The sequence below is a fragment of the Peromyscus leucopus genome, chromosome 14 (genome assembly GCF_004664715.2).
Source record: "Peromyscus leucopus breed LL Stock chromosome 14, UCI_PerLeu_2.1, whole genome shotgun sequence".
In the NCBI taxonomy this organism is placed as follows: domain Eukaryota; kingdom Metazoa; phylum Chordata; class Mammalia; order Rodentia; family Cricetidae; genus Peromyscus; species Peromyscus leucopus.
In genome coordinates, this window is record NC_051075.1 from 38,779,643 (window position 1) to 38,805,105 (window position 25,463).

General features: G+C 41.3%; 1 protein-coding gene across 6 annotated transcripts in view; it reads left to right on the forward strand.

Annotated features, from left to right (window-relative positions):
• Nucleotides 1-25,463, forward strand: part of Kiaa0586 (KIAA0586 ortholog) — a 108,833-nt gene that overhangs the window by 21,910 nt on the left and 61,460 nt on the right. For all 6 annotated transcript variants that reach the window (XM_037210601.1, XM_037210603.1, XM_028858379.2 and 3 more), the window contains 10 exons: nucleotides 231-398; nucleotides 1,436-1,559; nucleotides 8,411-8,546; nucleotides 9,764-9,981; nucleotides 10,557-10,629; nucleotides 12,397-12,624; nucleotides 13,877-14,051; nucleotides 16,469-16,663; nucleotides 20,962-21,149; nucleotides 23,358-23,468. In XM_037210601.1, the coding sequence (XP_037066496.1) occupies nucleotides 231-398; nucleotides 1,436-1,559; nucleotides 8,411-8,546; nucleotides 9,764-9,981; nucleotides 10,557-10,629; nucleotides 12,397-12,624; nucleotides 13,877-14,051; nucleotides 16,469-16,663; nucleotides 20,962-21,149; nucleotides 23,358-23,468 (1,616 nt within the window). The remainder of the gene's footprint in view (nucleotides 1-230; nucleotides 399-1,435; nucleotides 1,560-8,410; nucleotides 8,547-9,763; nucleotides 9,982-10,556; nucleotides 10,630-12,396; nucleotides 12,625-13,876; nucleotides 14,052-16,468; nucleotides 16,664-20,961; nucleotides 21,150-23,357; nucleotides 23,469-25,463) is intronic.

Sequence of the window (25,463 nt, forward strand, 5' to 3'; positions counted from 1 at the left end):
CACAAGTCTGTTAATTACTTCCTTTCTGTTGCAGTGCCTTTAAGAGGAGTTGAAGAGACAGATTCTGACGGGCAGAGATCTCCTCTAGAGACACCACAAGTCTGTTAATTACTTCCTTCCTTTCTGTTGCAGTGCCTTTCAGAGGAGTTGAAGATAGAGATTCTAACGGGCGGAGATCTCCTCTAGAGACACCACAAGTCTGTTAATTACTTCCTTCCTTTCTGTTGCAGTGCCTTTAAGAGGAGTTGAAGATAGAGATTCTGACGGGCGGAGATCTCCTCTAGAGACACCAGCGCCCCGCAGGTTTGCTCCTGTCCCTGTCTCAAGGGACGGCCGAACATCAAAGAGGGGAAACCCTACAGAAGAAAAAGAAAATATGGAAATGCCAAGTCCTAAAGGTAGGACACCAGTTAGGATGAGTATCTGCCTTTGTATTAGTTATTTTTCTTGATGCTGTGACCACATGCTGACAGGGAGCAGCCTAAGGAAGCAGTGTTTATTTTAGCCCACGGTGTGAGAAGGGGCACATTCTACAGTCTACAGTCAGAAGCTGACATCGGACGGGGAGAGTCCAGGCTGTGCAACCCCAAAGCTTGACCCCTAGTGACTCCAGCTGGGTTGTCTCTTAAAGGTTCTATAACTTAGCCAGGCAGTGGTGGTGCATGCCTTTAATCGCAGTACTTGGGAGGTAGAGGCAGGGGGATCTCTGAGTTCGAGGCCATCCTGGTCTACAGAGTGAGATCCAGGACAGCCAGGGCTGTTACACAGAGGAGCCTTATCTCAAAAAAAAAACAAACCAAACCAAAAACCTTACTCTCTGATAGAGAAACATTTAGTCATTTTACTTACATTAATCCAATTCTTACAACTCTAGTTTTTAATAAGATGAAAATATTTTGTCTTACTTGATGAGTATATTTACATCTATATTGTTGTCTTGGTTTATTTTTAGGTGCAATAACTGAACCCCACAGGTTAGGTAATTTATAAAGAAAAGAGGTTTATTTTGTTCAGTATTCCAGAAGTTTAAAAGTATGACAGTGGGTGGCATCTTCCTGTGCTGACCTCTGCTGGGTAGTGGTATGGTGAGAGTCATCACATGGCAAGGAAGCAAGCTAGCCAGAGAAAGCTGTTTTATAACCCAGTTCCTCCTTCGATAACCCACTAATCCGCTCATGAGAACAGAACCTGTATGAGCCTGTCACAGCAGGAAGACTCCACGTTTCCAATACCATTAATATGTAACTTTGAGAATTAGGGTTTCCAACGCAGAATTTCGGGAATCCGTGCAAAAGAACCACAGTGGTTGCAGAACAGGTTGAGTAGATGGTCATCGTGAGAACCTAGTTTAGGCTAGAGTGCTAATGCACACGAGATGAAATATAAAGGAGACATGAACTGATTTGGAAAATGATACATATTTTTTCTGCTTTAGGAAACGTAAGACTGTTGGAACAGATATTGAGTAGTAATGATTCTTTGACGAGAAAATGTGAATCATCAAACGTAACCTCGCTAGCCAGGTCAAAACCAGGATGGAATTCCGAGAAAAGAGACAGGTAAAAACAAAAGATTGGCACTGGTTGGACTAGAGAGAGCTTTGTTCAGAATTCTGCATTTGCTTTTTAAAGTATTTGACTTAGAAACATAGGTTGTCAATTTCTAACGGGGCAGATTCTGGTAGCATGATATGTAGCCTTACTGTGGTGGTAGGAGGAGAACGTGGGGTGGGGATGTAGAGTGAATGAAGGTAACTTTGAGAATAATGCTTCGTAAAGAGTTCCTTGTACTCCTTTTCTCTTCTTGAGTATGTTTGAAATTTTGCATACAGCTTGCTTTGAGGCCGGATGTCCAGCTTAGTGACAGGAGAAGACTTGTTCGGTATGCATGAAGCCCTGGGTCAACCTCCTGCCCTGACAAATAGTTAAAAAGGTTAAGATCAAGTAACCAGCCATAATAATATTAACTCTGATGTGATAGAACTGCAGTAAGGGGACCGTAAAGAGCCACAATCTGAGTGTCTTACTTGGAAATACCGCAGGGTTTTAACTTGTGTAATGTCTTTGTCATATTGCTGTGTGGCTTCCACGTGAGTGCCTGCTTTTGTATTAGGTGCCTCCCAGTACACCACTTTCATTCTCTGTCCTTGCCTTTGCTCCATCTGTTTGCTTTCTTAGTGGTTGCCCTAGAGATTGTAATGGACGTACTAATTTAAAATGACCTCATTCAGATTGTACCCATTTAATTTCTGCATAGTGAAAATTTCTTCCCTTTCCTTCCCCTGTATAATCAGAAAAAAGTTTATTTTTATGAGTCCAGTTATGCAGCTTGATAACTACTCCATGCAACTGTCTTTTTTTTTTTTGCCAGAAGAGGGTGGCAGATTCCCTGGAACTTTAAGTTAAAGGTAGATTTGGGCCACCTGGGTTTTGGGGACCAAGCCTGGGTCCTCTGCAAAAGCAGCAAGTTCTCTAAACTGCTGAGCTAGTTCTCTGGTCCCCATACAGCTGACTTTTAAAACAGAAGAAAAGTTACAGAAGTACAGATTTGTTTGTTTGGTTTTTGAGACAGGGTCTCACTGTGCAGCCCTGGCTGGCCTAGAGCTCTCCGTAGACCAGGCTGGCCTCAAACTTCCAGAAGTCTGTCTGTCTCTGCTTTCTACTGCTGTAGTGAAGGGGATGGGTCACAAGACCTTGCTGATGCAGGTATTTTTAACACTCGCCTTTATAGTTTTGTAGCAGGAATCTTAAAAGTTCTTATTAATAAAATCAAACCCGAGGCCAGCTATTGGGGTGAATACTGGATGGTCAGAGAGACAGAATAAGCCACAGTTACCTCACCTCGCCATATCCTCAGCTGGTCTTGTTTCCTCAGACTGGAAGCTTCTGTGTCCTCATCCCAATGGCTCTCAGCTGAACTGCTGCTCGAAAGCCTGAAGCTTAACCAGCCAAAAGCTTAACCAGCCAAATGATCCTAGTTTCTGGTCCTCACGCCTTATATACTTTCTGCTTTCTACCATCACTCCTTAGGATTAAAGGCTCGCTTTCTGGGATTAAAGGTGTGAGTCACCACGCCTGGCTGTTTCCAATGTGGCCTTGAACTCACAGAGATCCCAGATGGATCTCTGTCTCTGGAATGCTAGGATTAAAGGTTATTTATCTGCTTAACTAGTGGCTTTTCTGTTCTCTGATCCCAGATAAGTTTATTAAGGTACACAATATTTTGGGGAACACAATACCGCCACATAATTTACCTTTCCTGGTACTCTATTTCTTCGAATAGGTCACATTAGAGTCTAGTGACTTTTTGTTCCACCATGAAAGAGCCTCTTCTTTCTTTGTAGGTTATCTCTGATAGTAAGGAATTTGCTCTATTTTTGTTTATCTGGGATCATCTTTAGCTTCTTTATTATTACTACTAGTATTATTATTATTGCTCTAGAACAGAGCTGTAAGTCCCAAATAAGGGTGGAAACAGGCCTGACTTCTGAGTCATCCTTCCTTGGTTTGTGGAGGTCTACCCTCCTTTGCATGCCTCTATCTGGTGTCCTTACTCTCACTTTTAAAGGGTATTTAATTTTTCTTTTTCTTTTTTGGTTTTTCGAGACAGGGTTTCTCTGTGTAGCTTTGCGCCTTTCCTGGAGCTCACTTGGTAGCCCAGGCTGGCCTCGAACTCACAGAGATCCACCTGCCTCTGCCTTCCGAGTGCTGGGATTAAAGGCGTGCGACACCGCCGCCCGGCTGGGTATTTAATTTTTCTAGAATTTTTGACTGCCCCTCCAAACCCCGGAGTGTTGGCATTTGTTTGCCTTTTCGATTGTGGCGTCCTGGTGAGAATCCAGGAGCCATCTTGTGGAGGACTCCCTGCCTGCCACCAGGCAACTCTTCTTTTGTCACTTGGAAGAGTCTCTCTTTGATGTACTTTTGACAAGTGGACTGTAGTGTGGTTTTTGTGGTTCCTTTTTAAGTTATGAAGCAATAGGTGTCATGTAGCATGGTCGTACGTAGATGTTGGTATAGTTGGTTCTTAGCCGTTCCTTCCTTCCCCACTCCCGTTTCCCTTTGGCTGGCCGCCTTCCTCTCATAGCCCTCCCTTCTGTGTGCATCAGTCCACTGCTGTCTCCTTTGTCTGCACTTCAGTTCTTCCCCGCCTCTAATGGCTCCCGTCCTGTTTCAGCACACGCATGCACGCACGCACGCACGCACGCACATGAAATCTAAAGGTTTTTATATGAGAGAAAACATGTTCATTGTCTTTCTGAGTCTGGCCTATTCAACCTACCATGACGCTCTCTAGTTAGGAATTAGTTAGGGATGGCTTATCTGTGAGTCTGTCCTGCTTGCGGTTTGTTGAGCTTCTTAAGTGACTAGATTAATTCCCATTAAACTGGGAGAGTTTAGGGCTGTTATTTCTTTATATAGTTAAACTGTATCGTGACCTCACCTGCCCTTCTAGGATTCTACTAGGACTCATTGGCATGCTTGATGGTGTTCTATGTCTCTGAGGCTCTGTTCAATTTTCTTTCTAATTTTTAGCATTTTTTTTTTAAACCCTCTGTGTTTACACTTCAGAATACCATCTTGTTTTTGAATCTAGTACTTCTGGGGTCTCTGTTGCTCTCTCTCTCTCTCTCTCTCTCTCTGTCTGTCTCTCTCTCTGTCTCTGTCTCTGTCTCTGTCTCTGTCTCTCTCTCTCTCTCTCTCTCTCTCTCTCTCTCTTGTGTGTGTGTGTTTGTTTTCTGAGACAGGGTCTCTGGTCCTGACTGTCCTGGAACTTGCTCTGTAGGCCAGGCTGGCCTTGAGCTGAGGTGATCTTGTGTCTCTGCCTCACAAGTGCTGGGATTAAAGGCCTGCACCACCACACCTGGCCACGTCTAGAGTCTTTTGGTCAAGTGTAGACATATCAGATAGGGAAGCAAGGAAAAGGTGACAAAAGAATGTCACCGAAGCAGGGGTACCAGACTCATCTCAGTCTGGACTGCGTCCTCCTCCAGTCAGTCAGAGGCAGCCTGGGCTTATTGTTAAGGCTTGTGAGACCCTTCTGAATCTTGTTCTCACCACTGATGACCTCTCTGGGTACTGTGTGCTTCCCATCCATCCGTTCACACCTAGAGCAGGGACAGAGAACTGCCAGTCTTTTGTATTGGGACCCTGTTTGCTATGGAAAGCAGGCCTGCAACTGTGCCTGAGATTTTCTTCATTGCAGATGGCCTCTGAGGACTCTAGTACCATCTGCATAAACAGAATTTCCATGCTAAATCAAGAAATCCGTTATCATCCTGGAGAAGTGTGTTGTGTCTCGGTGGAACCAAAAGAGGAGGAGGAAGAGGAGGAGGAGGAGGAGGAGGATTGGAATAATGACAGATGTTTATAGACCTGTCCGGTTTATAACATCCTGGAGCCAAACGGACTGTCATGAGTTCTCCAGGGCAGAGCTCTGACGGTGTTGGCTAGCTTAGGCCCATCTTCAGACACTTGATCTTACTCCAGCAGCCAGTTTCCTGATAGCACGTGCTGCCATCCAGAAACCTCAGTTAGCCCATCTTTAGAACTGTTGATTCTTCTGATCCAGATGGCAGACTAAGGCCTGTCTTAGGGTTCTATTGCTGTGACGAGACACAGGACCACACCAACTCTTGTAAAGGAAAACATTTCATGGGGGCTGGCTTACAGTCCAGAGGTTTAGTCCATTATCATCATGACAGGAAGCATGGTGGCGTGCAGGCAGACATGGTGCTGGAGAGGTAACTGAGAGTTCTACCCCCGGATCTGCAGGCAGCAGGAAGAGAGAGTGACACGGGCCAGTCTTGAGCTTCTGAAACCTTGAAGCCCCAGGGACCTTCCTCCAACTAGGCCACACCTCCTAATAGTGCTGCTTCCTGTGAGCCATTTTCATCCTGACCACCACAAGGCCCCTAGTAACTAACTTTACATTTGAAGTTGAGCATAGTGGTGTACACCTGTAATCCTAGCAGTAAGAAGCTGAAGGTCTTTAGTTCAAGGCCAGATTGGGCTACACTGTGACATGTTCAAAGGCATTTTAGTTACTGGACTTTCACCTGCAGAATTTCTCTTTTCTTCTGGTTTTTTTTTTTTTTTTTTTTTTTTTAACTTAATATTTGTCTAGAGGGTTTTTTTTTTTGCTTTTGTTTTTTTTTCCTTTTTGAGACAGGGTTTTCTCTGTGTAGTCTGGCTGTCCTGGAACTCCCTCTGTAGACCAGGCTGCCCTTGAACTCACAAGAGCTGCCTTCTGCTGCCTCCCAAGTGCTAGGATTAAAAGCATGTGCCACCACCACCTGGCTTTAGAGTTCATCCTTAATATTCTGGGCATTAAATAGTACAGGCCTATTATCCTAGCTGTTAGGAACCCGAGTCACAAATTCAGGGTTTGCCTAAGCTAGAATGAATTCAAGGCCAGCCTGGGCAAATTAGTGGAACCATGTCTCAAAATAAAAAATATAAAATAAGCAGTAAATAGCTCAGTTATAGAGCACCTTGCCTAGCATTCATGGTACCCTATGCTCAGCCTGCCTGAAAAAGAAAGGAAAAGTTTATTTTAGTAGACTCTTTCTGGTAAGTCCAATGTGTGGGCCTTCTCAACAACAAACTATATTCCCATGTCTGGCCTCTGATTTCCTATTGCTTTATGAGATATATATATATGTGTGTGTGTATATATGTATATATATATATGTATATATGTATATATATATTTATGTATGTATATACACACACACACACACATACATACATATTTTTTAAATTTATTCATTTTTTAAAATGAAAACTGAGTAATTGAAATAGTACAGTGGCCAGGTGGTGGCGGCGGTGGTGGTAGTGGCGGCGGGGGCGGCGGACGCCTTTAATCCCAGCACTCAGGAGGCAGAGGCAGGCGGATCTCTGAGTTCGAGGTCAGCCTTGTCTACGGAGTTTGTTCTAGGGCAGCCAGGGCTACACAGAGAAACCTTGTCTCAACCCAACCAACCAACCAACCAACCAACCAACCAACCAACCACAAAAAGAAATAGTACAGTGACTCGGAGTCTTCCAGGAATATTGTTTGCAGGTTACTCTGGTCGATGCTGGTGGATTAGTGACTTCGCTGGACCAAGTCTGGATTCTGAATTCTTTGTCTTGTGAACACACTCAAGTGTTGACTTTGTTAGTTTAGACTGTTAATGCTGTGAAACAGATTGTCCTACTTTGTTAAGTGTGTGTTCTCTTCCTGCTTGTGCAGAGCATCCCAGTCAGCCACCTGTGAGAGGCTCAGATCTCCTTTGGTCTTTCCTGGGCAAGCACAGCCTCTGTGAGCACAGGGTCCTCCAGAGCCCCAGAAATCTGGTGAACTTATCAGTGCTTCAATAGGATGTCTCATTACCTAGATTGAAAATGTTTACTGGCCACAGTCTTGTCTGCTTCAGTTGCTGTCACTGAGCTATTTGTGGTGGCTGGGGTATCACACAGTTGTCTCTGTTGTTCAGAACACCCTGAGGAAAGCTGCACAACTTTCAGTTCATTGTGATTGGCTATACAATGGTAAACTCTGTAAACTGGATGGCCGACCCCCACAGAAACTCCAGACCTGTTTTTCTCTTTTCTGTGGGTTGGAATTAATTGTTTTCACAGCTACAAAGTTGGGAAAGGACTCTTAAGAATGGGTGAGTTTAAAACAAATGTGTAAGTTGGAAATGGAGGTACACACAATTAATCCCAGCACCCGGGCAGGGGCTGGTGGATCTCTGTGAGTTCAAGGCCAGCCTGATCTCCATAGCGAGAGTTCCAGGATAGCCAGAGCTAGATAGTTAGACCCTGTTTTAAAAAACCACATGTGTACAGCTTGCTCCTCTGACTCAGAATCGCCTGTTTTGCTTTGATAAATTCTCCTCAGGTTGTTGTAGCCCTTTCATTTCTAGAGTTTTGAAAGGAAAAAGTGCTTCAAACGCTCCTTCTCCACTGTTCTGTAAGTGCATCTGGATCTTGGCTTCTTGGAAGCAGACCATTTTCTGCTTTTTTCCCTGATGCACATATGTATTTCTGGTCAAAATTTTCTTTATTGTGTTTATAATATAACTGATTAATTTATGGTATTATTTTAATACAATACTATTTAGTAATGCACACCTCAGAGTGTGTCAGAGATTCATGTCATCAGATGTTTTCTGCACTAGAAAGCTGGCTCAGTGGTTAAGAGCACTGGCTGCTCTCACAGAGGACCTGAGTTCAGTTCCAAGCACCCACATGGCGGCTCACAGCTGCCTGTAGCTCCAAGTCCAGGAGATGAAATACTCTCCCAACCCCCGAGGCACCAGGCACCCTGTGGTGCACAGGTACCCATGCAGGCAGAAAGCCATGTGTAGAAAATGCTTACTGAGTTTATGTCAACTTAGGACTTTTTTTCTTATCTTTTGTAGCATTGAAACTCTACGTTCACAGAGAACGTTTCCTTCCTCTGAAGAGCTAGGAACAGCTGAAGTAGCTATGCAAAAGTATAATGATGATGTTCATGATCTCGGCCAGAAGAAGAAACAGACAAATGACCTGCTCCAGGTAAAGTAGGACTAGTGTTCAAATCCATGGTCATAAGGTAAAGATTAGGAAGAGCTAGGGATGTACATCCGTTAGGCAGAATGGTTGCCTGGCATGCCTGAAGCTGGATGCAGTTGGGCATGTTGGCACATGCTTGCAATCCCAGCACTGTGGGGGTAGATGCAAGAGAATCAGAAGTTCAAGGTCATCCTGACCTGCAGATTCTGTCTCAAAAACAAACAGATAATGTGTACTGTAGTGTGTATGAATATACATCTAGTAAAATGCAATAATAATGCAAGCAAACAGAATAAAAAAATCATAAAAACAGAAATCAGAAAGAAGGATGAAAATAAAGCATTGAAAACATGGCAGTCAGATCTGTTCTCTTTACAAAATAATTTTCAGAAGTCTTTACTAAAATGATTTCTTCTTAGCACTCTGGCCAGACCTGTGCCACTGACCATTTCCTATTTTCCAACCTTTTTTCTTTCTTTTGTTCTTTTGAGGTCATTTTAGTACATAGCTCTTGATGACCTAGGAGTTGCCTTTAAACCGGATTGGCTTCAAACTTCTCGATCCTCCTTTCTCTGCTGAGTGCAGGGATCTGTGATGGCAGTCTGCCGCCACACCTGCCCTGCCTTTCTGGCTAGGAAAGGAGCGTAAGGCAGAGTGAAGGGCGTGGACAGCTTGTCTGTCCGTCCACTGTGTCTGGAGCAGCTCACTCTTGATTTTGTTCTGCTCTCTTCACCAGTAGAGCTTTCATTGATGGTCAGGTGACCTGGCACTGCTCTGGATTTCCTGTCTGTATTGCATATAATATTTGTAATAATTTCTTTATGTGGAAAACAAACCAAAGAATCCCAAGTGTACAGTAACTTTTCATATGGACAAACTGAACCCTAGATAGACTATGTTGATTCTAGTGTGTGGTCACAACAATGTACTAGCTAGCTCTTCTTTGCATTAAATACTTATTTTTTTATGTATATGTGTGTGGGGGCGCACATATGCCAGATGTGTGTGAGTGCCCAAGGAAGCCAGAAGAGTGTGTTAGGTCCTGGACCCGGAGTCACAGGTGCTGGCGAACCCCCGATGGAGTGCCGGCAAATGAGCCCTGGTCCTGGAAGAGCAGTGGGCCTCCTAACTGCTGTGCCTGTTCTCCAGCCTTCCTTCTTTAGAGTAAGATCAATGTGAGTTTAACATAGTCAGTTTTCTGCCTTCTGCTTTCTTTTAAGGTAAAACAGTCCCCAGTTATCTTGAAGTTTTCAGATCTTCCACAGAATCCTGTTAAGCTTCAGACAACGAATACACGATCTGTCTTGAAAGATGCTGAGAAGATTTTGAGAGGAGTACAAAACAATAAAAAAGTGCTAGAAGAAAACCTGGAAGCTATTATCCGTGCAAAGGATGGAGCTGCTGTGTATTCATTTATCAATGCTTTATCCACCAATAGGTGAGACAGGACGTGGGCATCACAGAGCTATTTATGAAGCTGCCAGACCTGCTTACTAACTTTCTGTTTTAAAGATTCATTTATGTGTAGGAGTGTTTTACCTGCATGTATGTGTATAAACCATGTGTGTGCCCAGAGCCCATAGAGTTCAGAAGAGGGATCTGCTGGAGCTGGACTTAGGGATGGTTGTGAGTGCTGGGACCCAAACCCAAGTGTTCTCTCCAGCCCCACAGGTCTACTTTCTGATTTCTTCCCTAAGCACTCACGGTGCTTACTGTGTTTTCATGTTCGGGAAAGGGCGTTATTGCCCCTGAAGATGTGGGACCTGTTGTGGATAGACATGGAGGTGCTGGGTTTGACTGATTGTGATTTTCCATTTCCTTTTCCCTCCTCCTGATACTTCTCTTCTTCACAAACATTTTCCTTCTAACATTCATGAAGGCTGACACCGTGACTTTTTGTTTTCTCAGAAAGGGTTATACACTAGCGTTAAAATTAGACTAGACTCATCTGATCCTGGTCCTGTTCTCAGTATATTTAGGTGATTTAAGAACATTTCTTTTTCCTTTTTGTAGGGAGATGTCAGAGAAAATTAGGATCAGAAAGAAAGTAGATGACTGGATTAAAATCATTTCAGCAGAAATCCAGGTATGTCATGAAAAAAAATGAAATCAAGTCATTTGCTCTGACTTGGAAAATCAAGTCATTTGCTCTGAATACAGCATAAATTCCAGGTTTTTGATAGGCCTTTTCTCAGAATAGTTACCATACATAAGTCCAGTTACGATGTTTTGTTTCTTTTTTGCAGTGCTGAGGCCTGAACCTAGGGCCTGTCTCATGCTAAGCCTGTACTGTCCCATTGAACTACATCCCTTACTTGGTTTTTACTTTTTTTTTTTTTCTTGGTTTTTCGAGACAGGGTTTCTCTGTGTAGCTTTGCGCCTTTCCTGGGACTCACTTGGTAGCCCAGGCTGGCCTCGAACTCAGAGATCCTCCTGCCTCTGCCTCCCGAGTGCTGGGATTAAAGGCGTGCGCCACCACTGCCCGGCGGTTTTTACTTTTTTAAAAAAAATAAAGAGTTATGTTTATTTATGTGTGTATATGTTCGCGTCTATGTGGCTAAATGCCAAATGTGTGCAGGGGCCCACAGAGGTCAAAAGAGGGTGTTGGGTGCCCTGGATGTGGAATAACAGGTGATTATGAGCTGCCCGGTTTGGGTGCTGGGAACTGAGCTCAGGTTCTTTAGACGCCCATCAAGGGCTCTTACCACTGGACCATCTTTCTAGCCTCCACTGTGGACTCTCTGAATTGGTGACCGAGTTTCCCAGGCTTGAACTCACAGTAGCCTAGGAAGGCCTTGCACTTGAGATCTGTGGAGATGATAGACATGTGCCTCCAGGTCTGGCTCATGAGTCTTTTTTTCCCTTTTTGGTTTTTCGAGACAGGGTTTCTCTGTGTAGCTTTTGGAGCCTGGAACTCACTTTGTAGACCAGGCTGGCCTCTAACAGATTCACCTGCCTCTGCCTCCCAAGTACTGGGATTAAAGGTATGCGCCACCACTGCCCCCGGCACATGATTTTTTTGTTTGTGGTGTTTTTTGGCTTGTTATTTGTTTTTTTTGAGAACTGATCAGCTCTGGCTGTCCTGGTGCTCACTGTGTAGACTAAGTTAGCCTCATACTGATGAAGTCCACCTACTTCTGCCTCCTGAGTGCTGGGACTAAGGGTGCTGTCACCACACCCGACCTGCTTTATAATTTTTAATGTCACTGACATTCTTTACGTTTACTTATCGGCGTGCATAGTTTTATTTACTAAACTCTTTGTTATTCTTACAAATTTTATTTGGCTCCTTTGTGCCAAATTGTTAGACAATAAATGAAATATGAGAAATATGAAAGAAAATTTGGCAAAAACGGAAAACAAACTTCTACTTGCAATGCTGTTCAAGACAGCAGATTGACGAGTCCTCTTAGGTAAACTCACCAAAGTCACTAAAGCGTAGACATGTCAGTTCCAAGGGGAATCTTTCTCACACCCATGAAGGGCACAGCGTGTCTTCAGACATCAAAAAGTCTCCTAAGTGTTGTGTATTTGAAGTGTAGACCAGACAGGGTAACCATTACTTTTATCTTGGAATGCAAGGCAACTGTTCTCCAGTTTTGTGTGCTTGTCTGTTGCGGTGGTGTCTCCTGAGTGTAGGAGCTGTAGGCATGTACTGCTGTGCCTAGTGTCTTTTAGTTTTTGTGTTCATTTTTTCTGAAAGTTTTTTTTTATGTGTAAGTTAATATTCTTCATTTTTAAAGCATTTAGAAGTACTAAACAATGTTTATATAAAAATAAATTTTAATATTTTATTGTGTGAAAGTATTGCTGTTTGCTTTGGCTTAAGTAATTTTAATTTTCTTTGCTTTAGGATGAATTTTCGAGAAAAGATTATGAACAAAAGCTATTTGATCCAAAGAATCAACGGAACAAGCAAGCTCTGACTATGAGTAGAGATATTAAAGTCAACACACAAGACAGAGCAGCGAACAGATCTGTCATTCCAAGAAGACCTGGTCAAAAGCCAGTGCAGGAGCAGTCTAGAGGTGTACCCGTAAAGAGCCTTCCGACCTCAGGCTCACAGAAAGAGAGGAAAGAAGTGAGCTCCTTCTCTGGCTTTGCGTTTAGATGCCACACTGTACTGCTCTTCCTCAAAGAGGGAAATAATGACATGGCTATGAAAAAACTTTAAACTATGTAGAGCTCTACAAACTAGACCAGATTTGTACCGTAAGACTTTCTACCTGCAATGTGGAAACCCACACGAAATCTGTACTTTCCTCCTTCTTAGTTCTTTTATGTTGGTTTGTTTTTAAAAATAATTTATTTTTATTTTATGAGCATTGATTAGTGTTTTGCCTGCATTTATGTCTGTGTAAGGGTGTCAGATCCTCTGGAACTGCAGTTACAGACAGTTGTGAGCTGCCATTGGGTGCTGGGAATTGAACCCGGGTCCTCTGGAAGAGCAGTCAGTGCTCTTAACTGTTAAGCCATCTTTCCAGCCCCACTCTTTTCTGCCTTTTGTTTCTTAAGAGACAGGGTCTTCTGTGTTACCTGGGCTAGCCTCAAGCTCAAGCAGTCTTCCCACCTTAGCCTCCAACAGGCTGGGCAGACAGGCACACGGTGCCATGCCCAGCTGTGGAGCTCTTACTTAGAATCACAGTATATAGTATGTCTGACTAGAGATTATTCAGCTGCCTGTTACTAGTCAGATCTATGTTACTAAAAAGCATGTTCCATCTTTTTGTGTGTGCTCTATTTTAAACTTAAAAAAGTACTTGTAGTGCCTAACGAGTGCAATGGGGCTGGGTACTAGGTGCTTGGAGGGCTTTTCTTTACTGCTCTAACTGGGTATTGATGCTTTTTGTGCTAAGACGGGTTGTTGAGCAGAGAAGGGTCTAATTTAATGCTTGGCTCTAGTTCTTAATAAATGCTGCATTTCTATAGCATTCTGAGATTTATTTATGTATTTTATATATATGGGTGTTTTGTCTGGATGTATGTCGGTATACCAGAAGAGAGAACTTCAGATCCCCTAGGACTACAGTCATAGATGGTTGTGAGGTACCAGGAATTGAACCAGGCTCCTCTGGAAGAGGAGCCTGTTTTCTTAACCACTCAGCCATCTCTCCAGTCCATTTCTGTGACATTTTGATTGTGGTTGAAAGTGGAACTGGGAGTGTATAAAGTCATTTAAAGACTGTTTATTGTATTTAAGCATAATAACTATGTAAAATGTGATTAAACATTAGAAACTGAAAATATACATAGTACTGTAAGAACTTTTATGTTTCCTAGGTAGAAGATGTTACTATTTTTATAGTAATGTTAACATTTTTTTGCATTCGTAGGGTCTCCTGAAGTCAACCACAGTTTTACAAGACGAGGATTATATGTTACAAATATATGGGAAGCCAGTTTATCAAGGCCATCGCAGCACTCTTAAAAAGGGACCATATCTCAGATTCAGTTCTCCATCTCCTAAGGCCAGACCACAGAGACCAAAAGTAATAGAGCGAGTCAAAGGTGAGGAAGCTCATTGGTTGTGTTTTACTGCATTGTTTACAGAATGAACTTCATACATAACGGTGCTTTTTACCTGTTAGCTCTGCACACAGCTCCACATCTGGTGTCCGGGGCAGGAGAAGAAACAGCAGAGCTCCAGTATCAGCATCTGCTGATTGCTGGTGAAGCGTGTTTGTGCTTTTGTTACCAAAGAGCCTTAGCTGACAAAGATGATGGATTTTTTTCCCGGCTTTTAATTAAATCAGAACATTTTCGTTTATTATTGTGTGTTCTGACTCATGTCAGCCAATCCATTGGTACATTTGAATATGACTTCGTTAACTACTGACTCTGTTCATTTGGGTTACATTTTCAAGTGTCTCACCTTACATCTTAGACATTAATAAGCTTCACTGACAGTATAATTAGTGGGTGCTGGCACACGTCCTTTCCCTTCTGGAGGTAGAGCTGTGGCAGTGTTCAGTTCTCTTCCCTTTGTGAATGCTGGCTGATCAAATTGGTGATCCACTTTCCTGTAAATCCTACTCATACTATTTTTAAAGGCATGCAACTTAGGATATTTACCCTAATATTTCTCTTAAACATTGGAGATTTATTGTTCAAATTATATTTGGTGTTTTGAAAACCTTTCTAAAACAATAGCTTAAGGTTTTAAAACACTTCAGATCCTCAAATAGCGTTTTTTTCAATAAGCCTTTTAAGATAAAAGTGAGTGAGAGCCGGTGGACACAGTGTGCGTCCTTGGGCTTGTTACCTGCCCTGTGGACACAGTGTGCGTCCTTGGGCTTGTTACCTGCCCTGTGGACACAGTGTGCGTCCTTGGGCTTGTTACCTGCTCTTTTTCCTCTCCATGGGGGAAAAAGAAATTCATCTTCTCAAGAGAGACACATAATAAAAACTTGAAGTTTTATGTTTATTTGGTTTTGTGTTTTTGTTTTTTGTTTTGAAACCAGATCTCTGTGTAGCCATTGCTGTCCTAAATCTCACTATGTAGACCACTCAGCTTCAAACTCACAGAAATCTGCCTGCCTCTGACTCTCAAGTGCTGGAATTGAAGATGTGTTTCCCCATATCTGTTTTTTTTTTTTTTTTTTTTTTAAAGATTTGTTTTTATTTATGTATGTTTGTGGTGTGCCCATGGAAGCCAGAAGAGGGCGCCGGATCCCCTAGAACTGTAACTACAGGTGGTTGGATTGTGAGCCACCCAATGTGTATGCTGGGAACCGAACTCAGGTCCTCTGGAAGAGCAACAATCACTCTCAATCCCTGAGCCATCTCTCCACCCCCTCAATCATTCATTCATCCATTTATTCATTAATTCATTTATTTATTTTGGTTTTTCAAGACAGGGTTTCTTTTTCTGTGTAGTTTTGGAGCCTGTCATCTGTAGCCCAGGCTGGCCTTGAACTCACAGAGATCCTCCTGGCTTTGCCTTCGAGTGCTCAATATTTTTGTAATTTTTAGAGGTAGGGCTCTTGATATTGTAGCCCTGGCTGTCCTCAAACTAATGGCAGTCTTCCTGCCTCAGCTTCCTGGTCCTGGGCTACTAGTCCTGACACATTGAAAGATTTTGATAATTGAGAATGTAACATCTGCATAGATCTACATAATAGAGATCGAAAAATATGCAGTAACATTAACTTCTATAAGGCTTAAATAAGTATCGAATTAGATTAACTATACATAGTTTTAAAGGATAAAGGCTGGTTATTTAGAATCATGTAATGAGTAAAGGTGTAATGAGAGAATGGGGGAAATCCTATTGTAAAAAATGATCATTAACTTTCTTGTATTGTGAAGGAAAATTCTTCAAAATCTTTATTCAACTTTTTAAAAATTACTGTAGTATATACAGTAGCTCTCTATACAAGTGTATCAGGGACAGGCAACTGAGATCTGCAGGTGAGCTGCCTGGTTTTTGCTTGAAGTAAATTTTTATTTGAGCATAGCCACGCTCATTTATAACCCACGGCTACTTTCCCGTTACATCAGCAGAGGTGAATAGTTGCAGTTGAGATTACATGGCCAGGTAGACCGCAGTGATTCCCGTCAGGCCACTCAATAAGTTTGCCAACCTCTGGCCTATGCGGTGGTTTTGTTTTGTCTAATTTTTTCTTTTTTAAGATTTAATAAGTATACAGTGTTCTGCCTACATGCCAGAAGAGGGCACCAGACTGAAGTACAGATGGTTGTGAGCCACCACGTGGTTGCTGGGAATTGAACTCAGGACCTCTGGAAGAGCAGCCAGTGCTCTTAACCTCTGAGCCACCTCTCCAGTCCCTATGTAGTGTTTCTACTTGAGACCTTATAAACATATTAAATTGAATAAAATCGTGCTGAAAAAAAAGTCGTATTTCTAGGTGGCTGGTTAACAGATACTTGTCATATTAAATGTCTGCTACTGATGGTCATTTCAGGCACTAAAGTCAAGTCAGCAAGAACACAAACTGACTTTTATACAGCAAAACCTGTGAAAGTGGATTCTAAAGTGCATCAGCCCATCACCACACTGCCTCACGGCGACCAGCAGTATCTGTTCAGCCCAAGCAGGGAAATGCCTACTGTCTCGGGTACCCTGGAAGGTCACCTAATTCCAATGGCGATTCTTTTAGGTAAGGAATGGTAAATGTGCAGCAGCAGAGAAGGGAAGGGCTCATTGCTGATCATCAGTAAGTCACCTCCTTTCTTATGTCTGGGGAGAGCCTCAGAATGTAGCTTCTGCAGCGACAGTGGTCTCTTAAACAATGAGTTCTCACCATAATCTTACTCACAGGAAATATTCTCTTGGGGTTTTGCTGTAGATAACACGATTGACATGTCACTGGCGTGAGCAATAATTCAAAAGTCGTTTGTTTTTATATTGTAAGTGTCAGGAGAGATACTTTAAAGCACTTTTCTGTACTTTTGAGCCAGGTTACGATAAATAGAAGCTAGGCAGTCATATGTTCTAGGTGAATAGTTGCTTATTTCCTTATATGAGGTCTTTATTTATGAGTTATCCTATTAAAAGTGGGGCAGATCTGCTGGTGTGACATCACATACCTTCACTCGAGAACAAAAGGCATGAAAACTACATGTCTGTGGGTGCTGGGAATAGAACCCCCAAATACTAAGCAGCAAGTGCTCTTAACCGCTCGCTGAGCCATCTCTTCAACCCTAAATACATTTTTAAAAAAGATGTGTATTTTTATTTGTGTGTTTGTGTGTGTTCCTGTATGAATTTATGTGCATCAAGCGTGTGCAGATACCAGTGAAGGCCAGAGGGCATTCTGTCCCCTGGAACTGACATTATATAAGTAGGTGGTTATCAGCCATCTGGAATGGGTGCTGGGAACGGACCTGCTCCTCTAAAAGAGCAGCATGTGCTCTGAACTTCTGAGGCATCTCTTTAGCCCTTATGTCTGTATATACTACATAACACACACACATATATTTGGACATCAGAGATACTTTTATGAGTTAGTATGTCAATTTGCTGACTAATCCCTGTTCAGACCTTTAAGTAATAGAAAGCTAAAACTTTTGAAGCCTAAGCATTTGTGGATATTCACTCCATTTTAATCCTTGTATAAAACACTTGGTAGCAGATCACTTTTATAGATAAAAATGAGCTATCAGGAGTCTGTCCAAAGCTACACGCCTGGAGTGGAACAATTCAAATGCAAGCAGTCTGGCTTTGGAGTGTTTTTAGTAGGTACGTTGTACTGTCGGCCATTTTTAAAAATAAACTTAAGTTTATCAGACCCAAAGTCTATATATCTCAGTTAGAATAGCTGTTCAAAAGCTGTGGTGCTTCAGTTACATACTTTGAATATCAAATATATTTTTGGGCGTTTATCCGCCACTGAAAACAAAAAACTCATGACAGGGCTAGAACTGGAAAAACAATTGTTTTCTGTTCTCTTTCATAGCTTGTGTCCATAACCTGTGTCCAGCTCTTTCTCATGCCCTAGTACTTAGGCTTTTTTGTTCTCTAAATGCTATCCTGTACCCATGTGTCCGTTTGTTTACATATGTGCATATGGTATTGGCTAGATCCGGCGTCTGAGGGAGAACATGCAGTTTTTTTTCCTGAGATAGGGTGACCTTGCTAAATATTTATAATTTTCATGAAAATCTTGTAATTATATTTTTCTTTAGAGCTGAATAATATTCCATTTTATATGTGTACCAAACTTTCACTATCCGTTTGTCTGTTGATGAACAGCTAGGTTGGTCCCACTTTGCCGGAGTGAATAGAGCAGCAGAAACCACACGGTGCAAACCCCTGTTAAGGGATGGAGTTCCTTGGGTGTATGTGGGGAGTGAAGTAGAGGGCCGTATGGTAGTTCTCCTTGTGATTGTTTGCGAAATCTTCGAGCTGATTTCCACAATGGCTGTATTAATCTGCGCCCCAGTGAATGTGGGTTTCTTTCCAGCCAGCATTTGTTGCCAGATTTGTTGATGAGAGCCATTCTGACCAGGGTGAGGTGGTATCACAAAGTAGTTTTAATTTGCATTTCCCTGATGGCTAGGGATATTGAATACTTTAAAAATATTTATCAATCATTTGTGTTTTTTTTTTTTGTTTGTTTTTTTTAAAAACTATCTATTTAGTTCATTTGCCTATTTGTTGACTAGAGGTTTTATTTCCTTGACTAGCAGTTTTATTTCCTTGGTGTTTAATTTCTGCAGTCCCTTGTAAACGCTGGCTCTCAGCCCCTTGTCTGAAGAGTGGCTGGTCAGATGTTCTCCCGTGCCGGGGGCTGTCCGTGTGTCCTTTGCTGAATAGAAACTTGATTTTCAAGTCATCCTGTCTGTGGATACTTGGGGTTAGTTCCTGTTCTGTTGGTTCTCTATTGAGAAGGTTCTAGCTGAGCCAGGTGTGGTGGCTCATGCCTCGTGCCAATCCTAGCACTCGGGAGACAGAGGCAGTCAGATCTCTGTGAGTTCAAGGCCAGCCTGGTCTTCCAGGACAGCCAAGGCTGTTAGACAGAGCAATCTTGTCTGGAAAAACAAACAGAAATGTTCTACCTACCACAGTATCTTGAAGGGTATCCTCTGTGTTTTCTTCTAGAAGTTGCAGTATTTTAGGCTTTAAATGAAGTCTTTGATCCATTTTGGAATTTATTTTCGTATAAGGTGAAAGATAGGAATCTGATTTCATCCTCTGCGGGTAGAAACCCAGCTGTACCAGCACCGTTTGTTGAACAGGCTTTCCCAGGGGACAGCTTTGCTTCCCTTGTTAAAAATTAAGTGAGCTTGGTCATTTTATTTCTGGGTCCTCTCTTTTATTCTGTTGGTCTGTCTGTTTTTATGGCAGGATCAGAATGTCTCTGTCACTGTGGCTCTGTGTAGTATAGTTTGAGATTGGATACTGTAATAGCTCCACAGTGTTCCTACTTTATAGGATCACTTTGTCTATCCATGGTCTTTTGTAGTTACAAATGAGTTCTTGTATTGCCTTTTCTAAACTTGTGAAATATGACATTAGAATTTGGATAGGTGTTGCATTAAATCTGAAAATGAATTTTGGTAGTATAGTCATTTTCACAACATTAATTCTGCCAATCGAGGAGCATGGATTGTCTTTCTGTCATCTGGTATCTTCTATAATTTCCTTTCTTCATATCTGAAAGCTTTAGTTGTAGAGGTCTTTCACTTCTTTGGTTAAATATATTACTAACACATAAAGTTTTAGAGTTATTTTGAGTGAAGTATTTTTCCTGATTTCTTTGAGAGTACACAGTTAGTATAAATAAAAACTACATTTTATTTTATTTATTTTTTTAAGATTTATTTATTATATATACAGTATTCTGTTTGCATGTATCCCTGCATGCCCGAAGAGGGCACCAGATCTCATTACAGATGGTTGTGAGCCACCATGTGGTTGCTGCGAATTGAACTCAGGATCTTTGGGAGAACAGCCTGTGCTCTTAACCTCTGAGCCATCTCTCCAGCCCTACATTTTTTTTTTTATTTACTTGTTGAGATGGGGTCTCACACTAGCCCATACTGACTTTGAATTCAATATGTAGTCTAGGCTGGCCTCAGACTTAGAGCAATCCTCCTGCCTTAGCCATCTAAGTCCGGGGATTATGGGCATGTGCTGTGTCTTTGCACAGTCTCAGGGTCTTGGACCTGACTGAGTCAGCAAGAGAATGAAGACAAGATAAACACAGATGATGGTATACAGAAAAGCTGGGATCCAGTGGACTGGGCTCTCTAGTGAAGAAACCTTTACACTTGGGAAGCTCACTGTTTATTTCATACAGTTGAACCGAGAGGCTGGGGTTATTGAATAGAGCTGAACATGGAGACGGTGTACATGCTTACAGATAAACAAGGAGACAGTCGGTTTAGTTAATCTTGACTGATTGGTTCGGTCTCTAGGGAAGGAAACACCCAGGGGATACGGCAGGAGAGAGCTGTGGTGGACATTTTCTCCACACACTATCTACATTTGCACCTGGATAAGGTGGGCGGTCTTGCTGTTCCTTGAGCCTAGCCAGGGCAGCGCTTTGCCATTTTCCCATGGGGCTGAGGCTTTGAGATCCTTGAAATGACTGTGCCCATGCCAACAGCACACATTCACTCAGGGCTTTGGGCCACTGGGCCCAGGTCCTTAAACTTTGCTTTGAAATGTAAAAAAAAGTAGGATTTTTGAGATGAAAACTGACAGTATGGAGCATCTGCTAATGTGTAGATACTACTGTTTATTTTAAGAATCAGTGTGTGAAATGGGAATTACATACAAATAACTAATTGCTGGCCACAGCTAATAGGCTTACGTGGTGAGCACATGGTGAAGAGAGGCGCTTGTGAGACTTTCCTTTTGTGTGGGAGAGCAGTCACAAAGATCCAGGCATTAAATTTGGTTGTCTGTGTGTCTTAGAAATAGTTCTCATTCTCTACCCTAAATTCACAGGACAAACCCAAAGTAATAGTGATTCCATACCACCTGCTGGAGTAATGGTAAACAAGCCACACCCCATAACTGTGACTACGTCCATTCCTCCGTCATCTCGGAAAGTAGAAGCTGGAGTCAAGAAACCTAATGTAGCAGTTGTAGCAATGAAATCAGAGAAGAAGGATCCCCCTCAGCTCTCTGTACAGGTATGCCAGGGTGCACGAGCAGACCCTCTTACAGCCAAAGTAATCAACTTAAACCATTAGTACCGAAAATTGATGACATAATTTTATGAAGACTTTGCTTTCATTAAGATTCCTTTATTACTGTAAAACTGTGATGCCGTTATCCTTGTTCCACATCAAAGTGACCGGACAGTACTCTAAAGGGATGGTTGAACAGTGTACTATAATTAACTTTTAAAAAGCATTACTGTGCTGAGCTTTGTGGTACATGTAGTCTAAGCCTAGGAGACAGCCACAGGAGGATTGGCACAGGTTCAAGGCCAGCCTGATCTACCTAGCAAGTTTCTAGCTAGCTAGTCAGTTAGGTCTACACAGGGAGTCACTGCCTCAATAATAAACAAGTAAATAAATAACTAAACAAGCCAAAACATACAATAAAAGAAACAATAGAGTTAATGAAGGATGTGACTAATATAATCAATACTTCAAATTTTATCCAATCATAAAACATGACAGTAAAAAGAACTCATTTTTATACACAAACTATTCAAGTTACCGGTTCTTCTCAATTTAATGTGAAATTTTAGTGAAATGCTAATTTTTAAAGCGTGAGATTTTGTTTCCTTAAACTTTAGGATAATTTTTGATATCTGAAAGAATAAAGGGTTTAGAAAAATAGTTTTGTTATGAGCTGGGCATGGTGGCTTATTTGATCCACCATTTGAGAGGTACAGGCTGAAAGGTCAGGAGTTCAAGGTCATCCTCAGCTATATAGAAAGTTCAAGGCCAGGCAGTGTAGTTTACTAGACTAGGGTAGTGGGATTTTAGAATTAGCTTTATTATTTAAAAAGAATGTAGAACATGATAGAGACTTGTTATGTTAATGAGAGTGGAATCCATGTAAGTGAAATAATGTATGTCACATTTGGCTTAATGACATAAAAGATTAGTTTTAGACTCCAAATTCTTTTTTTTTTTTTGTTTTTTTTTTTTTTTTTTTGTTTTTTTGAGACAGGGTTTCTCTGTGTAGCTTTGCGCCTTTCCTGGAATTTGCTTTGGAGACCAGGCTGGCCTCGAACTTACAGAGATCTGCTTGCCTCTGCCTCCCGAGTGCTGGAATAAAGGTGTGCGCCACCGCCTGGCTAGACTCCAAATTCTTACTGTATAGCAAATAAGCCCAAAATTGGCCAGTCTAAATTATAAAATATAAAATAACAAAAATTTAAAGATAATTTCATTGGACTTTTATTTAAACTGAAGCAAATTCTGGATATTGGACTTGGATAAAGCAAATACTTTAGATATAATTGGGAATCAAGATTTGAACTTAAAATCTAAAGGTTATACATGTCAAAGGAATTTAAAAAGGAAAATAGTGTACAGTGAGAACATAAAGATTCTGGTAAAGAATTTGTTTTTAAATGCAAAGTTATAAGGAAACATAGATCTAAATCCAGGTGTAATCCAACCCATGAACGAAAATCTACAAGAGGGTTAAGTATAGTTTATTAACAAGGAAATTAAATGTAAGTTTTGCCTGTAACTAAGATAATGAAAATTAAAATAATGATAATATACTCCCATTTAATGATTGCTATTGCAAAACTGCCAATTTCAGTTGAGGGATGGAGAAAACTTAGAATTATGTTTTTAATGACGTAAACAGAGATTGGATAGTACTTTGCCAGTAATTACAAAGAATATTGAATATTCGTGCACTGTGGCCCAAAAAGTTCATTGTAATCTACTAACATGATGCAATAATTCAAAGGTTGGGAAGAAAACACTGCATGTGTGAAGACATTGGGGTTTATTTTGTTGTTGTTGTTGTGATCTGTGTGCAACAGTGGGGGGAACTGGCAATAAGGAATCTGATTAAATAATTCAGGAATGTATGGTCTTTGAAATGTTATGCAGTTATTTAAAATATGAAGTCTACAAAGAAGCAGGATAAGGTATTTATGACCTAATAATAATGAAAATCAGGACTGCGAACACTTATCTTGCTTAAATGGTTAGTAAACAGAAGAGTATAGGTCATAGAAATGAAGTTATGTTAAGACAGAATTTTTTGTTTTTCTCTTTAAATATTTTGTATAATTACTTTCATAATTCAAACTGTCAGTTAGCCACATAACAATTTTAAGGGCATGTTTTGCTGTCTGTTTTTGACAGTTATATTTAAGTCATAGTGATAAACAGAAAGCCTGGTGTTCTGTTCTGTTATAGATGTTACCTAGTGTGGATATTGATAGCATTTCATACAGCAGTATTGATGGGGTTTCCTCTCCGCCAAGTCCCAAAGAAGCCTCTCTTCCTCCATTGCACACCTGGATCCAGGTAGGTTTCAGAGTTCTTCTGTGTTGTTAACTGGTCCTCCATGCCGAGCCCTTATCATATAACATATTAGGGTGGGTATGGTGGCTCACACTTTTAATCCCAGCACTTGGGAGGCAGAGGCAGGCAGATCTCTGTGAGTTTGAGGCCAGCCTGGTCTGCATACTGAATTCCAGCCAGAGCTACATAATTCATAATATAGCTACATAATTCATAATATAGCTACATAATTCATAACAATAATTTAGGTTTATAACAAATTGAAATGAGTGTCAAATTGTTTATAGATTTCTAAGAAAGTTGGTTTGAGATCTTCATAAATATTCAGAATTTGGTAATAACATACTAATTGTGAGACTTAACAGGTGAAGAATTTCTATGACTTTGATAATATTTGATTTATATGAAAACTATAAATTAGAAGGTTTTTTTATACATTTACTTATTGTGTATGTGTCTGTATGTATATGTGCACGTGCGCACGTGCATGTGTATGTGTGTGCGTGCCACAGTGCACATGTGGAAGTCAGAGGACGGCTAGTAGAGAATGTTTTCTCCTTCCACCATGTGTGGGTTTTGGGGATAAAACTCTGGTCATCACGCTTGATGCCTTTACCCATCTGGAATTTGAATTTTAATATCAACAAGTAGTGTTTATATTTTAAGGTATTAAAATTCTCAAAAATATGCATTTTTCTTATATTAATTTGCTTCTGAATAATGATATCATGACTTTTATTACAACAAAATGGCACTGTAACCTATCCCTGGCCTTATCTACTGTAGCAAACTGATCCTTGAGTTTAGAATTTTTAAAAGTATCAAAAAGTGTTGGGTGTGATGGCAGAGCCAGGCAGGTGTCTGGGAGTTCGAGGTCAGCTACACAAGGGCTGTGTGGTGAGACCCAAACACAGAAAACAAACAAATTCCTAACAGAACAAAAGTCAGACATCAGCTAGGCACAGTGGGCGCACCTTCAATCCCAACAGATGCAGGCCACAGAGACAGGGAGATCTCTGTGAGTTTGAGGCTGCCCTGATCTGCTTAGCCAGGGCCAAGACAGCCAGGGTAACAGTGAGACCCTGTATAAAGGGGGAAAAACAGAACTCCAAAGTCTTTCGAGATTATGAACACTGAAATAGAATTGAATCTAACTAAGTAACTTTTTATAAGTAATTTTGTTTACTTATTGGAACATGTATGATAGTTTATTGGAACATGTATGATAACAAATAATATATTTTGGAGTCTGTATAATTCTGCTCTCAGCAAGAAACTGTTGTGGTTTTTAGTAATGATTTTATATAGCAAGGCCCAAATAGGTAACTTGAAGATAATTTTATTACTTTTATTAAAAAAATTAAAGATTTATTTATTCATTTTTAAATTTATATATATGTGCACCTGTGTGAGGTTTTATATGCACCAGGTCTGTGCAGGTGCCCATAGAGGCCCGAGGGCAGTGGATTCCCTGAAACTTGAGTTATAGGCTAGTGTGAGCTGCCTGATGGGGGTGCTGTGAGCCAAGCCTGGTCTCTGCATGGGCAGCAAGTGTGCTTAACCACTGAGCCATCATTCTAATCCCAATTTCTTTCTAATTTAAGTTACAGTTTTAGGTGTGTGTGTGTGTGTGTGTGTGTGTGTGTGTGTGTGTGTGTGTGTGTGTGTATGCAATCCATGTGCATGGTTTGTGTAGCTGGGCACATGTAGGGATCAGAAGACAACTCTCAGGAGTTGTTTCTCTCCTTCCAGTACGTGAGTCCCAGAAATGAAATGCAGGTTGTCCAGTTTGGTGACAAGTACCAGCTAAAGTCCTGCTGAGCCATCTTGCCAGTCACGTTTTTCTTTACTTTAAACAGTTTGATCTGCTTCTGTCTGTCGTGAGTCTGTGAACGTGTATACTTACATAACCACACATGCAAGAGCTTTACTCGGCCTGTTGATGGTTGCCTTGAAGTTGGCCCTGGGGTCCTGGGGAGATGGCTCAGTGGGCAAGAG